Below are 15,096 nucleotides of genomic sequence, written 5' to 3'. Positions count from 1 at the left end.
TTCAAGCGAGCTCTGCAAAATGAAGGAGGATTCTGATTGGCTGCTATGGGCAACTAAGTCAGTTCTACTTTACACCAGTTTACCTATGTACCAATGTATCTAATAGTTCACCAACAGAAACCACAGATTTCCTGCTCCCGGACTACTACTGCATGGGAGGAACATGTCATTAGTCACATTTTTGCATAGATGTAGCAGAGTGGATTTGGTACAGTATACCATCCACAGAGGGGTAAGCCCCGCTCCACTACCTCGGGTGAAGGTCCGAGCTGTGAACATACACCTAAAGCTTCTTTCACACGAACGTGTGCACTCTGTGGCCGTATAGCGGACCCGCAATACACGGGCACCGTTCTGTGTGCATTCCACGATCACAGATTCACTTCAATGGGTCCGCAAATCCGGAGATGCGGAACAGAAGCACTACGGAGTGCTTCCGTGGGGTTTCGTCCCGTACTTCCTTTCTGCAAAAAGATAGAACATGTCCTATCTTTTTGCGGAACGGCCGGATCGCGGACCCATTCAAGTGAATGGATGCCGCGATCCGCTGCGACTGCCCCACGGTGGGTGTTCGTGCATTGTGGCCCGCAATTTGCTGGCCGCAGCACAGCCACGGGGCGCACACGTTCGTGTGCAAGAGGCCTAAGGGCTCATGCACATGAACGTATTTTCTTTCCGTGTCTGTTCCGTTTTTTTGCGGACTGTATGCGGAAGCATTCACTTCAACGGGTCCGCAAAAAAACAGAAGTAAGGCTACATGCACACGACCGTATGTGTTTTGCGGTCCGCAAAAATAAACCGATTGACATCCGTATGCCATCCGTTTTTTTTTTGCGGATCCATTGTAATAATGCCTAAGGCTACTTTCACTCGCATTTGGTGCGGATCCGTCTTGAACACCATTAAAAGTCAATGGAGGACGGATCCGTTTTCTATTGTGCCAGTTTGTGTCAGTGAAAACGGATCCGTCCCCATTGACTTACATTGTGTGTCAGGACGGATCCGTTTGGCTTAGTTTCGTCAGACGGACACCAAAAAGCGGAACGGAGGCAAACTGATGCATTCTGAGCGGATCCTTTTCTATTCAGAATGCATTAGGGCAAAACTGATCTGTTTTGGACCGCTTGTGAGAGCCCAGAACGGATCTCACAAACGGAAAGCCAAAACGCCAGTGTAAAAGTAGCCTTAAACGGACAAGAATAGGACATGTTCTACTTTTTTTTGCCGGGCTATAGAACGGACATACTGTGTGCTGTCCACATTTTTTGCGGATCCTTTGAAATGAATGGGTCCGCATCCTATCCACAAAAAAAACGGAAAGGACACGGAAACAAACAACGTTCGTGTGCATGTAGCCTTAGGCCTCATGCACACGAACGTATTTGCTTTCCGTGTCCGTTCCATTTTTTTGCGGACAAGGATAGGCATTGTTACAATAGAACCAAAAAAAAATTATGGATTCCATACAGACGTCATCTTTTTTTTGCGGATCCGCAAAACACATACGGTCGTGTGCATGAGCCCTAAGGGTCAGTTCACATAGCATTAGAGCCTGGTGACAGTCTTATCCATCAGGAGTGTTGCTCGCCATATACCTCTGAACAGGTGCACAGTGCCAAATGCTGCGAAGCCAAAACCCGATCTACCACACGGCTCCTCAATCAGGTAAATACGATGTCTGGTGAATAAGCTGCATGTAAGTCCAGAACTCGGTACTAGCTGCAAGCCGCAAACAGGGGAGGTACACGTTTTAGCTTCTTTCCAGAGGGTACACCGATGCCCGTTACAGATCTCACCTGAGCTTTCATCTCCTCTGTGTGTTGGCGCCCGTCCTTCCCCTCTGCCATCAGCTCATCTTTTCTGTTACCGTCCTCTTCTTTTTCTGGTCCATCTTTCTACCTTGTCCCCCACTCTCTAGCAGGTCCCCTTCTGAATTGCTGGCACCCCAAATCTGGCTTTGGCCCACGATCCACTGATTAAAAATGTGCATGGCAGGGGCTTTCAATCTGGGATACCACCACCCCACCCCCCAACCCCTTAAGATCTTAAAAGTTTTCTGAGATATTTTTCTTAATGACCTATCCTCAGGATAGGTTATCAATATCAGATAGGCGGGGGTCCGACGCCTGGCACCCCTGCCGATCAGCTGGTTGAAGAGAAGGTGCATTGTGCCAGCGCTGCCTTCCCTTCACGGTTTACCTGCGCGCTGTCGGCATTGCAGCGGTGAGCAGGTGTAATTCCAATTGGGCAGCTCTGTAATATACACTTGAATAGGAAGTGAATGGGACGGCTTAGCTGTAATTACACCGGCTCAACGCTGTGATGTTGCCAGCGAGCAGGAAAACAATGAAGGAAAGGCTGCGCTGGCACAGAGGATGGACTTCTCTTCAACCAGCTGATCTGCGGGGATGCCAGGTGCAAAAAATATATATATAAAAAAAAAAGCACTCGGATTGGCTGCAAATGATAAAAACATGTCTGATTCTTGTCTGTTTTGTGGGCCCACGAAAAGTGCAGGATACATACTGCCAATATCTACCGTTTGAAGTCTGTTAGGCTACTTTCACACTAGCGTTCGGAGCGGATCCGTCTGGTGTCTGCACAGACGGATCCGCTCCTATAATGCAAACGTTTGGATCCGTTCAGAACGGATCCGTCTGCATTATATTTCTGAAAAAAAACAAAGTGTGAAAGTTAGTCAGACGGATCCGTCCAGACTTTGCATTGAAAGTCAATGGGGGACGGATCCGTTTGAAATTGCACCATATTGTGTCATCTTCAAACGGATCCGTCCCCATTGACTTACATTGTAAGTCTGGACGGATCCGTTTGGCTCCGCACGGCCAGGCGGACACCCGAACGCTGCAAGCTGCGTTCGGGTGTCCGCCTGCTGAGCGGAACGGAGGCCAAGCGGAGCCAGACTGAGGCATTCTGAGCGGATCCGTTCGGGGCCGCTTGTGAGAGCCTTCAAACGGAACTCACAAGCAGAACCCCAAACGCTAGTGTGAATATAGCCTAAAACAGATACGGCTGTGTGCATGAAACCGAGTAGGGCAAATCAGCAGGACTTGTGTACACTTAGGGCTCGTTCACACAAACATATTTTGCGTTCCGTATACGGGCCGTTATCTGCATTCCGTATACGGAACCATTCATTTCAACGTGTCCGCAAAAGATGCAGACAGCACTCTGTGCGATCTGCATCCGTGGCCCCGAAAAAAATTATGAGTCCTGTCCTATTCTTGTCCGTTTTGCGGACAAGAATAGGCATTTCTATAATAGGCCTTCTGTCGGTTCTGCAAATTGCAGAAGGCACCATCTGTGTTTTGCGAATCCGCAATTTGCGGCCCGCAACAAACGGCACGGTCGTGTGAACGAGCCCTTACTGAATTATACATTAGAAAGTGAAGTACCGCCCTAGAGCTACTTCTAAGGCCTCATGCACACGACCATATCTGTTTTGCAGTCCATGTGCCGGACACATTCTTTTTGCAGACCCATTGACTACAATAGGTCCGTGTTCTGCATTTTGCACAACGGACATATGGTCAGTGTGCTTTCCGAATCCATATATCTGTTCCCGCAAAAGAACAGAACATGTCCTATACTTGGCTGTAAAATAGAGTCCACGGACCAACGAAGTCAATAGATACGCAAAAATATGCGGTAGCAACAAAGACCGCAAAATACAGTCGCTTAAATGAGGCCTAATATGTAGCAGTTCCATCAACATCATACAGGCTGCCATAAAATAGCATTGGTCAGTCTACAGATCCTCAAGGCAAGCATAGGGAATATAACATTTCTTCACAGCAATGGGACTTGTTCCATTGTTGCAAACTGTACTGTACGTCCCAGTATAATCTTAATATGGCTCCAAATCTGGCTGCACAGATTTATCAAGCAGAACCCTTAGGGCTCATGCACACGATCGTATGCCCTCCGAGACATACAGTCCGTGAGCGGGCCATATGTCCCGGAGCGGCATACATCATCCGCACAGCATCATAGGTTACTATGATAACTGTGCGCATCGGGCCGCCCGCGGGACTACTGTCCTGCACTCATATGAGTGAAGGATAATAGTCCCGCGGGCGGCCTGATGCGCACAGTATCATAGTAACACGATGTATGCCGCTCCGGGACATATGGCCCGCTAACGGACTGTATGTCTCGGAGGGCATACGGTCATGTGCATGAGCCCTTACCCAGGTGATAGGTCATCTTTGATGTATGTAACGTATTAGGGAGTTCCGGAATAATAGAGGGGGTCTTCTGTTCAGGATCTCTTAGCCAGAGTGGAGCGCTGTTTTTGGAAGAAAGCAGCCATGTTTTTCTAATCCTGGACAGCCCCTTTAATTTGCTCAATGGGGGCGCTGTAAGGAAAGTGAACAATTTCTGACAGGTTTCTCTACAGATCTTGTCAGGGGCCCTTCTAACAGGCAGGGCAACTTTAAAAACATGGGCTAGATAACACCCTGGGTCTCATGAAGATGTGAGAGAAGGGATTTGTGATGCACACTTTTTTGTACAAGTGCGATGATGATGGAGCCATACATAACTGTATAACAGGAGATTTTTTTATTTATTATTATAACAAATTCAACAAGACGATGTTCAGAGAATTTTACCATTTTATTTAAATGAGTCAGATCTATAAAAACAAAATATATCATACATACAACCAGCGTCAGAAAGACTTAACCTAAATACAATACAATGTGCATCCGCCTTCCCAAGACTTAGATGGGCTTAATCTTAAAGTGAAGACCAATCAAACTGAAGACCAGACACTTCAGGTCCTGAACCAGGTAATAGAAAACTCGTAGTCCCTCGGGGTCTCTGCAAGACAGGAAAACAAGCTGGTTTTAGACTGTAGATGAGATTTATGTCACATTATCTATATAGTACCAATGTATTCATCCATATCCTAATAGTGCTCAAGCTATTTTGGTATTGTTTGAAAGCTTGGAATATCAGCTTTCAAACAATACAATCCAGAGATATGAGCAGCTAAAGCAGCCGCCCCACCTTCAGTCTGGAGGAGGAGCAGTTGCAGACAGTCTGCAGGAGGAAAATAAAATCGTAACAAAATAAATATATAAATAAATTATAGAAATTTGGTATCATCATTGTACTGACCCACATAAGTTATGACTGCTGGAACAGGTTACTGGTCCAAAGGCGTTAAAAATTCAATAGTGTCCCCTGAGTTGTGCGCAAACAAGATTTACTTCAGACAAATATTAAAAATCTACAAAAAAAAAAAAAAGTGACATTTTTGGGAGGGTTTTTCCAATTTGAATGTGGAATGCATTGCCATAGACATAGCAGCAGGGGACAGGAAGAGAGACGGCACGTGCAAACTGGGCGCACAATCTTCTGATTCAGCTGATTGAAGGGGGATAGGGGCGCATCCCGGGTGTCGGACCCCACTTATCAGGTAATTGATGACCTATCCTGAGAATAGGTCATCAATATTAAAAACCCGGAGAACTCCTTTAATCCAGTCAATGGCAGGTTTGATGCAGAATAGGCCCCACCCATCTGTCTGGGTTGTTCTATGCATTGTGTGATTTTTCCATTATACATCTGCTTTGGTTGTGCACAACCTACAGAAGTTGTCCCCATTAAGACACACATCCATCATACGTTGGGTGCCATACACTGTATATTAGTTTCTGGCGCCGGGTGTTCGACCCCCCCACCGATCTGATACTGATGACCTACCCTGAGGAGAGGTCATCATTATCTGTAGCTTTAGACAACCCCTTTAATTCTAATATAAAATATAATTGGAGATAAAAAAAAAAAAAAAAAAAAAAAACTTACTTGGACTGGTTCACATCTATAAGAGACCCGATTTTTGAAGTCGTGAAAGAAATGTGCTCATCACCGATCACAATCTCCAGCTCCTGTAACACGAGGAAGGCAGAATATTAATTAATATGCACTGCTGAAGAGTTACTCACCCCCATCCAAATGGATATTATACACTGCTCAAAAAAATAAAGGGAACACTTAAACAACACAATGTAACTCCAAGTCAATCACACTTCTGTGAAATCAAACTGTCCACTTAGGAAGCAACACTGAGTGACAATCAATTTCACATGCTGTTGTGCAAATGGGATAGACAACAGGTGGAAATTATAGGCAATTAGCAAGACACCCCCAATAAAGGAGTGGTTCTGCAGGTGGTGACCACAGACCACTTCTCAGTTCCTATGCTTCCTGGCTGATGTTTTGGTCACTTTTGAATGCTGGCGGTGCTTTCACTCTAGTGGTAGCATGAGACGGAGTCTACAACCCACACAAGTGGCTCAGGTAGTGCAGCTTATCCAGGATGGCACATCAATGCGAGCTGTGGCAAGAAGGTTTGCTGTGTCTGTCAGCGTAGTGTCCAGAGCATGGAGGCGCTACCAGGAGACAGGCCAGTACATCAGGAGACGCGGAGGAGGCCGTAGGAGGGCGACAACCCAGCAGCAGGACCGCTACCTCCGCCTTTGTGCAAGGAGGAACAGGAGGAGCACTGCCAGAGCCCTGCAAAATGACCTCCAGCAGGCCACAAATGTGCATGTGTCTGCTCAAACGGTCAGAAACCGACTCCATGAGGGTGATATGAGGGCCCAATGTCCACAGGTGGGGGTTGTGCTTACAGCCCAACACCGTGCATGACGTTTGGCATTTGCCAGAGAACACCAAGATTGGCAAATTCGCCACTGGCGCCATGTGCTCCTTACAGATGAAAGCAGGTTTACACTGAGCACATGTGACAGATGTGACAGAGTCTGGAGACGCCGTGGAGAACGTTCTGCTGCCTGCAACATCCTCCAGCATGACCGGTTTGGCATTGGGTCAGTAATGGTGTGGGGTGGCATTTCTTTGGAGGGCCACACAGCCCTCCATGTGCTCGCCAGAGGTAGCCTGACTGCCATTAGGTACCGAGATGAGATCCTCAGACCCCTTGTGAGACCATATGCTGGTGCGGTTGGCCCTGGGTTCCTCCTAATGCAAGACAATGCTAGACCTCATGTGGCTGGAGTGTATCAGCAGTTCCTGCAAGACGAAGGCATTGATGCTATGGACTGGCCCGTCCGTTCCCCAGACCTGAATCCAATTGAGCACATCTGGGTCATGTCTCGCTCTATCCACCAACGTCACGTTGCACCACAGACTGTCCAGGAGTTGGCAGATGCTTTAGTCCAGGTCTGGAGGAGATCCCTCAGGAGACCGTCCGCCACCTCATCAGGAGCATGCACAGGCATTGTAGGGAGGTCATACAGGCACGTGGAGGCCACACACACTACTGAGCCTCATTTTGACTTGTTTTAAGGACATTACATCAAAGTTGGATCAGCCTGTAGTGTGTTTTTCCACTTTAATTTTGAGTGTGACTCCAAATCCAGACCTCCATGGGTTGGAAAATTTGATTTCCATTTTTTAATTTTTGTGTGATTTTGTTGTCAGCACATTAAACTATGTAAAGAACAAAGTATTTCAGAAGAATATTTAATTAATTCAGATCTAGGATGTGTTATTTTTGTGTTCCCTTTATTTTTTTGAGCAGTGTATATATATATAATCTCCACAGTGAATGCCGGCTGCTACCATATTATCCGTGGTTACCCATGTACTAAACTTATCTAAGAGAGACCAGGTAGTTATTCTCAGCCATGTGGTTAGATGTGGGCGCCCCCTTTAAGACCCCGAACTCTATGCAAAATGACCCCAAAACCGACCTGTCGTCCAACTCTGTCAGGAGGGGGCCAGAGGGCATCATCTTCTTTTGTGACTTCACTGTCGTCTATGATGCGTTTCAGCTCCTCCATCACACTCTTGTGTACATAGGACTAAAACGAGAAGATTGGATAACTCCATTAACACCGCAGAGATTCATGGAAAAAATACGTGTCATTTACAAGAAAAAGCAGAAAAATGCTTAAAGGGAACTTGTCACCGGGATTTTGTGTATAGAGCTGAGGACATGGGTTGCTAGATGGCTGCTAGCACATCCGCAATACCCAGTCCCCATAGCCCTGTGTGCTTTTATTGTGTAAAATTATTTTTATTTTTTTATACATATGCAATAATTTGTCCCCGACTCATCTCATGTACAGGACACATCTCAGGTTAATTTGCATATGTATCAAATTTTTTTATACACAAAAGCACACAGAGCTATGGGGACTGGGTATTGCGGATGTGCTAGCGGCGATCTAGCAAGCCATGTCCTCAGCTCTATACACAAAATCCTGGTGACAGGTTCCCTTTAAAAGCAGTTTCCCAGTTTAGACAAACTTTTCAAACAGTGGTTTCCCCAGAGACTGGCAAATCAGAACCGTCTCCCTGCTGGGGGCACCCATGGTCAATTAAACCAGTGCGTAATCACTAAAGCTCCCCATACAGCACCCAAATGAAATCAGTGACCGACAGGTGCCTTTTAGAGAGAGAATTCTTTAGGATTTACTTCAACCCCCTTGCCTCCCTCATGTTACCAAGTATTAATGTAAAAGTATATGCACACAGTGCATTATTATGAGGATTTTCATGCAGAAAAGCTGCAGTGTAATAAACTGCCTGTTAAGTAGATTCGATTTTTAAAGTCTTGCGTACACCGTACAGAAGTTGACCTACATGGTGGATTTTGAAATCTGCAGCATGGTAATTGTTTGTGCAGATTTCCCCCGTTGCAAAGCACAACACATGAAAAATTAGGTGTGGAAACGGAATTAAAAAACAAATCTACAAAAACCTACACTAGCATGTACTCTAGGGGTCAACACTGCTGAAAAGCTCTTCACCAAACATCTGGCTGCCTATTCACATTATTGGAATCTTCCCCAAAGCAGCGAGCAATCCAGAAAAAGCAGAGAATCTTGCAGGATCAGAAAGTTCATGATAAAATTTAGGGATGTCCCGATACCATTTTTTTAAGACCGAGTACGAGTACCGATACTTTTATTTAAGTACTCACCGATACCAATTACCGATACTAATTTTAACAATAAAATACACACATGTATTTTCTGACCACTGACAAACCAAAAGGCCCAAAAACAGAACTATAACATTCCAAGGAGACGTTACACTGTATGGGGGGCAGCCACAAGGAGACGTTACACTGTATGGGGGGCAGCCACAAGGAGACGTTATACTGTATGGGGGGCAGCCACAAGGAGACGTTATACTGTATGGGGGGGCAGCCACAAGGAGACGTTATACTGTATGGGGGGGCAGCCACAAGGAGACGTTATACTGTATGGAGGCGGCAGCCACAAGGAGACGTTATACTGTATGGGGGCAGCCACAAGGAGACGTTACACTGTATGGGGGGCAGCCACAAGGAGACGTTACACTGTATGGGGGGCAGCCACAAGGAGACGTTACACTGTATGGGGGCAGCCACAAGGAGACGTTACACTGTATGGGGGGCAGCCACAAGGAGACGTTACACTGTATGGGGGGCAGCCACAAGGAGACGTTACACTGTATGGAGGCAGCCACAAGGAGACGTTACACTGTATGGGGGCGGCCACAAGGAGCCGTTACACTGTATGGGGGCGGCCACAAGGAGCCGTTACACTGTATGGGGCGGCCACAAGGAGCCGTTACACTGTATGGGGCGGCCACAAGGAGCCGTTACACTGTATGGGGCGGCCACAAGGAGCCGTTACACTGTATGGGGCGGCCACAAGGAGCCGTTACACTGTATGGGGCGGCCACAAGGAGCCGTTACACTGTATGGGGCGGCCACAAGGAGCCGTTACACTGTATGGGGCGGCCACAAGGAGCCGTTACACTGTATGGGGCGGCCACAAGGAGCCGTTACACTGTATGGGGCAGCCACAAGGAGACGTTACTGTAAGGAGTCAGGACAACAATTTTTGAAGCCCCTCCTTAGTATAATAGTCTTGTGGCCATCATACAGTAATGTATATTTCTTCTTGCCCTAATGCCTGCTTTTAGGGATCAATGTGCAGCTTGCAGGCAGGAAGGGAAGGACCAGGGCCATAGAAGACAGACACTATCTCCTTTAGAGGGACTCGCTCCTGGCAAACACAGCTCTGCTGCAGTGAAGCAGACTGATGTAATTACAATGTATAGTTATTGCAGGGACTCAGAGAATCGTCTGAGAGTTTATTAGTTAAAAGAATCGAATGAGTCAGAGACTGTGTCACCGAGTCCCTGCCAGGCTCCCTGCTCTGCTACATGCACCCTGTGCACACACAGCTCCACTACATGCTATGCTAATAATGCCCCCCCTTCCCCCGGACGGACTTACAGGAAGCCGCAGAGCAGGAAGCCTGGCAGGGACTCGGTGACAGTCTGTGACTCATTGGATTCTTTTAACTAATAAACTCTCAGACGATTCTCTGAGTCCCTGCACTACGCTCCCTGTGCTGTGAGTCAGTGCTGGTTGCCTCTGATTGGTTGGAGGGCGGGGAGGGGCGGGGCTAGCTTCCACTGTAGGCTCCTATTACACTGCCTGCTGCTGCGCGAGATGCAGGGGCCGCGGACGGACACAGACACATAGAAGCGGCACACAGGTATCGGCAGTGGTATCGGGGACATTTGCACGAGTACAAGTACTCGTGCAAATGCCCGGTATCGGCCCCGATACGACATCCCTAATAAAATTAATGTAAATTCACACAAAGCAAATTGTTTGCAGAAATTACAGCGACTGCCCCAGGCGCCTCTGCGACAAATTGTGCCTCATGCGAACTCACCCTAACAGTCTTTAGCAAATCTCACATTTGGTGTCGTTATGATCTTATACGCCGTCGTGTAAGTGCGATAGGAACTTACCTCCTTCCTGATCATGACGTCATTCTTGTAATTACTGTTATTGGCGTAACGCAGTTTACCTGATGAAGACAAAAAATTAAAATAAATTAAAATCTCTTCTTCTGTTACAAGTCGTCTTAGGGTTCTTTCACACCAGCGTTTTGGCTTTCCAGTATTGAGTTCCATCACGGGAGCTCAATACCGGAAAAGAACTGATCAGTTTTATCCTAATGCATTCTGAATAGAGAGGAATCCGTCCAGGATGCATCAGGACGTCTTCAGTTCAGTCTTTTTGACTGATCAGGACGGAGATAATACTGCAGCATGCTGCGGCTTTATCTCCGGCCGAAAAATCGGAACACTTGCCTGAATGCCGGATCCGAATTTTTTTTTCCATAGGAATGTATTAGTGCCAGATCTGTCCTTTTGCGCAGACCGGCAAAAATGTAAAAAAAAAAAATATAAATAACTGGAAACTGATCCGTTTGTCCGTATGACAAGCGGAGAGACGGATCCGTTCTTGCAATGCATTTGTGAAACGGATCCGGATCAGTCTACACACGCTGTCCGTTTGCAGGCAAATTGCCGGATCACTGTGCCGCAAGTGTGAAAGTAGACACATCTAGTAGTCCTAGAGGGCGAGCTGCTGTAGCGCGTCAGTCCGCCCTTGCGCACCTTCGTAGCCAACTTTCACCTATCACATCAGTGGCACGTGACGCTCCGCACTTACCACTATTACTCACTAGGGCGCCATTTGTCCACTCACAACACACTTTTACCACAGCAGCTCAAGAACAGTTCACACTGCGCAGTTACAGAAATACCGCCACCCTTGGCCCATAAGCCAATAATTATCCACTTCTACAACGGTGATAAGTTATCCCTTTTACCCAAGACAGTAACGAGGAATATGTGCGCACACATCACACACCTTATATATACCCACTGAGCCAGCTGAGCGCACACCTGGCTTCCTACATGAGCTACGTGCTGCTAATGCCAATAGTAGGAAGCGGGGAGAATAAAAGGGACTTGACTCCGTACTTCTAGAAAGACGCAGGTCGCCAGCTGTATACCGTACATGGTGACATGACCTCCAGCAGATCTATCCAGTGAAGGGTTAAGTCCAGTACGTGGTTATTTTCTTTAGGCACAACTTTATATCAGGAGTCAAATTCTGGATGATCAGGACTGAAACATACTAACAACCCACAAACAATGTCTGCCCACTGCCGGATAGGTGATAGGACTATGAACAGCAAAAGATCTCTGCTTGCTGTCAGAGGATGGGAACATGGAAGGGTCATTTAAAATGGCCCCTACATTGAAAAAAAGGCTACTTTCACACTTGGGTCGCTAATTCCGGTATTGAGATTCGGCAGAGGATCTCAGTACCGGTATTATATGGATCCGTTTTATTTTGCACATCAGGAGGCGTCCGTTCTGTTAGGAACACTAAATACATTTAAAGTCAATAGGTGACCGATCCAGTTTTTTAGACAAAAAACAAAAACACGGATACGTCACTATTGACTTATTGTTTTCAGTGCCGTATCCGTTTTTATGATCGGCCACAAATCGCAGTGGTTGTGTGTCCAGTCACAAAACAGAATGCTGAAGTTCCAAAGGACCCCCTGATGCATCCTGGACGCATCTCTTTCCATTCAGAATGCATGAGGACTAAACGGAAACTTATTTTTTTCCCCAGTTTTAAGATCCTCTGCTGGATCTCAATACCAGAAAACATCAATGCAATCACACTTTAGTCTACTTTCACACTGGTGTTTCGGCTTTCCGTTTGCGAGATCCGTTCAGGGCTCTCACAAGCGGTCCAAAACGGATCAGTCTTGCGCTAACGCATTCTGAATGGAAAAGGATTATCAACTCAGGCTACTTTGACACCTGCGTTGTTTTTTTTTTGTTCACGATAAAGCAAACTGATCCGTTTTGACTTACATTGAAAGTCAATGGGAGGCGGATCCGTCTTCAATTGCACCATATTGTGTCCGTGAAAACTGATCCGTCCCCATTGACTAAGGCCTCTTTCACACTTGCGTTGTCCGGATCCGGCGTGCACTTCCGTTGCCGGAGGTGCCCGCCGGATCCGGAAAAACACAAGTGTACTGAAAGCATTTGAAGACTGAGCCGTCTTCAAAATGCGTTCAGTGTTACTATGGCAGCCAGGACGCTATTAAAGTCCTGGTTGCCATAGTAGTAGTGGGGAGCGGGGGAGCAGTATACTTACAGTCCGTGCGGCTCCCGGGGCGCTCCAGAATGACGTCAGAGCGCCCCATGCGCATGGATGACGTGATCCATGCGCTTGGGGCTCCCTGACATCACTCTGGAGCGCCCGGGGAGCTGCACGGACGGTAAGTATACTGCTCCCCGCTACACTTTACCATGGCTGCCAGGACTTTAGCGTCCCGGCAGCCATGGTAACCACTCTGAAAAAGCTAAATGTCGGGTCCGGCAATGAGCCGAAACGACGTTTAGCTTAAGGCCGGATCCGGCCTTGCGGCAAGTCTTCAGGATTTTAGGCCGGAGCAAAAAGCGCAGCATGCTGCAGTATTTTCTCCGGCCAAAAAACGTTCCAGTCCGGAACTGAAGACATCCTGAACGGATTTCTCTCCATTCAGAATGCATTAGGATAAAACTGATCAGGATTCTTCCGGCATAGAGCCCCGACGACGGAACTCTATGCCGAAAGAAAAGAACGCAAGTGTGAAAGAGCCCTTACATTGTAAGTCAGGACGGATCAGTTTGGCTCCGCATTGTCAGGTGGACACCAAAACGCTGCAAGCGTGGCCTCCAGAGCGGAATGGAGGCAAACTGATGCATTCTGAGCGGATCCTTATGCATTCAGAATGCATTGGGGCTGAACTGATCCGTTGTGGGCCGCTTGTGAGAGCCCTGAAACAGATCTCACAAGCGGACCCAGAAACTCCAGTGTGAAAGTAGCCTAAGAATGCATCAGTTTGGCTCCGTTCTGCCTCCATTCCGCTCTGGAGGCCACGCTTGGTGTCCACCTGACAAAACTGAGCCAAACAGATCCATCCTGACACACAATGCAAGTCAATGGGGACGGATCCGTTTTCTATGACACAATCTGGCACAATAGAAAACGGATCCGTCCCTCATTGACTTTCAATGGTGTTCAAGACGGATCCATCTTGGCTATGTTACAGATAATACACACGGATCCGTTCTGAACAGATGCAGGCGGTTGTATTATCTGAACGGATCCGTCTTGAACACCATTAATCACACTCGCGTTTGGTGCGGATCCATCATGGATCTGTACAGACGGAAGTAGTGGTTGCACCTAGGATTGCAGACGGTATTAAAGGATTACTCCAGCTTTAGAGAAAAAGCACCACTCCTGTCCATGGGTTGTGTCAGCAGAGCTAGGTTGCAGTACTGCAAACAACCTGAGGACAGGAGTGGTGCTGTTTTTGGAAACCCCTTTGCCGTCCCATTGAGGAATACACTCTGAGCACCGAAGCAAAGTGGTCTGAAGCCGTGCGGACACACCACCGGGTATCCCAGCAGCTGCCGCGCAGAATCCCTCCAACACACACAATCCGGGCCTGCACCCAGCCGGAAGCACACCGCCCAGCCTCCCCGCTTCTTACCATCCGGCCGGAACTCGAACTCCAAAAACTCGTGTCCAAACTTTCCCTTGTGCCCTACGTAGTACCGGAGATAGAAGTCGCTGCTCATGTTGTTACTGTGCACTTTACGTGACGACGAGACCAGCGTGCAGCAGGCGCAGGCGGATAACGTCTCACCCGCTAGTGACGTAAAGCTACGCGACGCGAAGTCAACCAATGAGGGGAGAGAGGGAGGTCTGACGAATTATACGTGCGCCATTCACTAGAGGGCGCGTGTGCTTTTATTTGTTTCGCACTGTGCTAGGAGGGCCAGGTTTCTGTGTAATGATACAAAGCTTGGTCTCCGAGAAAATGGCCACCGGTCGTATGGAAGATAGTATTGAATGCTTGTGTGAGGTGTAAGGACGCCTGGAAGGCAGGTTTGTGGACTGCTGCAATATGATTTATATACACTGCTCAAAAAAATAAAGGGAACACAAAAATAACACATCCTAGATCTGAGTTAATTAAATATTTTTCTGAAATACTTTGTTCTTTACATAGTTGAATGTGCTGACAACAAAATCACACAAAAATAAAAAAATGGAAATCTAATTTTTTAACCCATGGAGGTCTGGATTTGGAGTCACACTCAAAATTAAAGTGGAAAAACACACTACAGGCTGATCCAACTTTGATGTAATGTCCTTAAAAC

The 15,096-nt window shown here is 47.2% G+C and overlaps 1 protein-coding gene across 1 annotated transcript; it reads right to left on the bottom strand.

Annotated features, from left to right (window-relative positions):
• Positions 1-4,616: 4,616 nt before the first annotated feature.
• On the bottom strand, positions 4,617-14,603 carry MAGOH (mago homolog, exon junction complex subunit). The gene is made up of 5 exons (XM_040408161.1): positions 14,424-14,603; positions 10,813-10,871; positions 7,743-7,853; positions 5,833-5,915; positions 4,617-4,842 (listed from the first exon to the last, which is right to left on the bottom strand). The coding sequence occupies exons 1-5, from the start codon at positions 14,509-14,511 to the stop codon at positions 4,743-4,745; spliced, it is 441 nt and encodes a 146-aa protein (XP_040264095.1). The 5' UTR covers positions 14,512-14,603; the 3' UTR covers positions 4,617-4,742.
• Between the last annotated feature and the right edge of the window lie 493 nt (positions 14,604-15,096).

The sequence above is a fragment of the Bufo bufo genome, chromosome 9, assembly GCF_905171765.1.
Source record: "Bufo bufo chromosome 9, aBufBuf1.1, whole genome shotgun sequence".
NCBI classification, from domain to species: domain Eukaryota; kingdom Metazoa; phylum Chordata; class Amphibia; order Anura; family Bufonidae; genus Bufo; species Bufo bufo.
The sequence above is the reverse complement of the archived record's forward strand: the minus strand, read 5'-3'. Positions and strand labels throughout refer to the sequence as shown.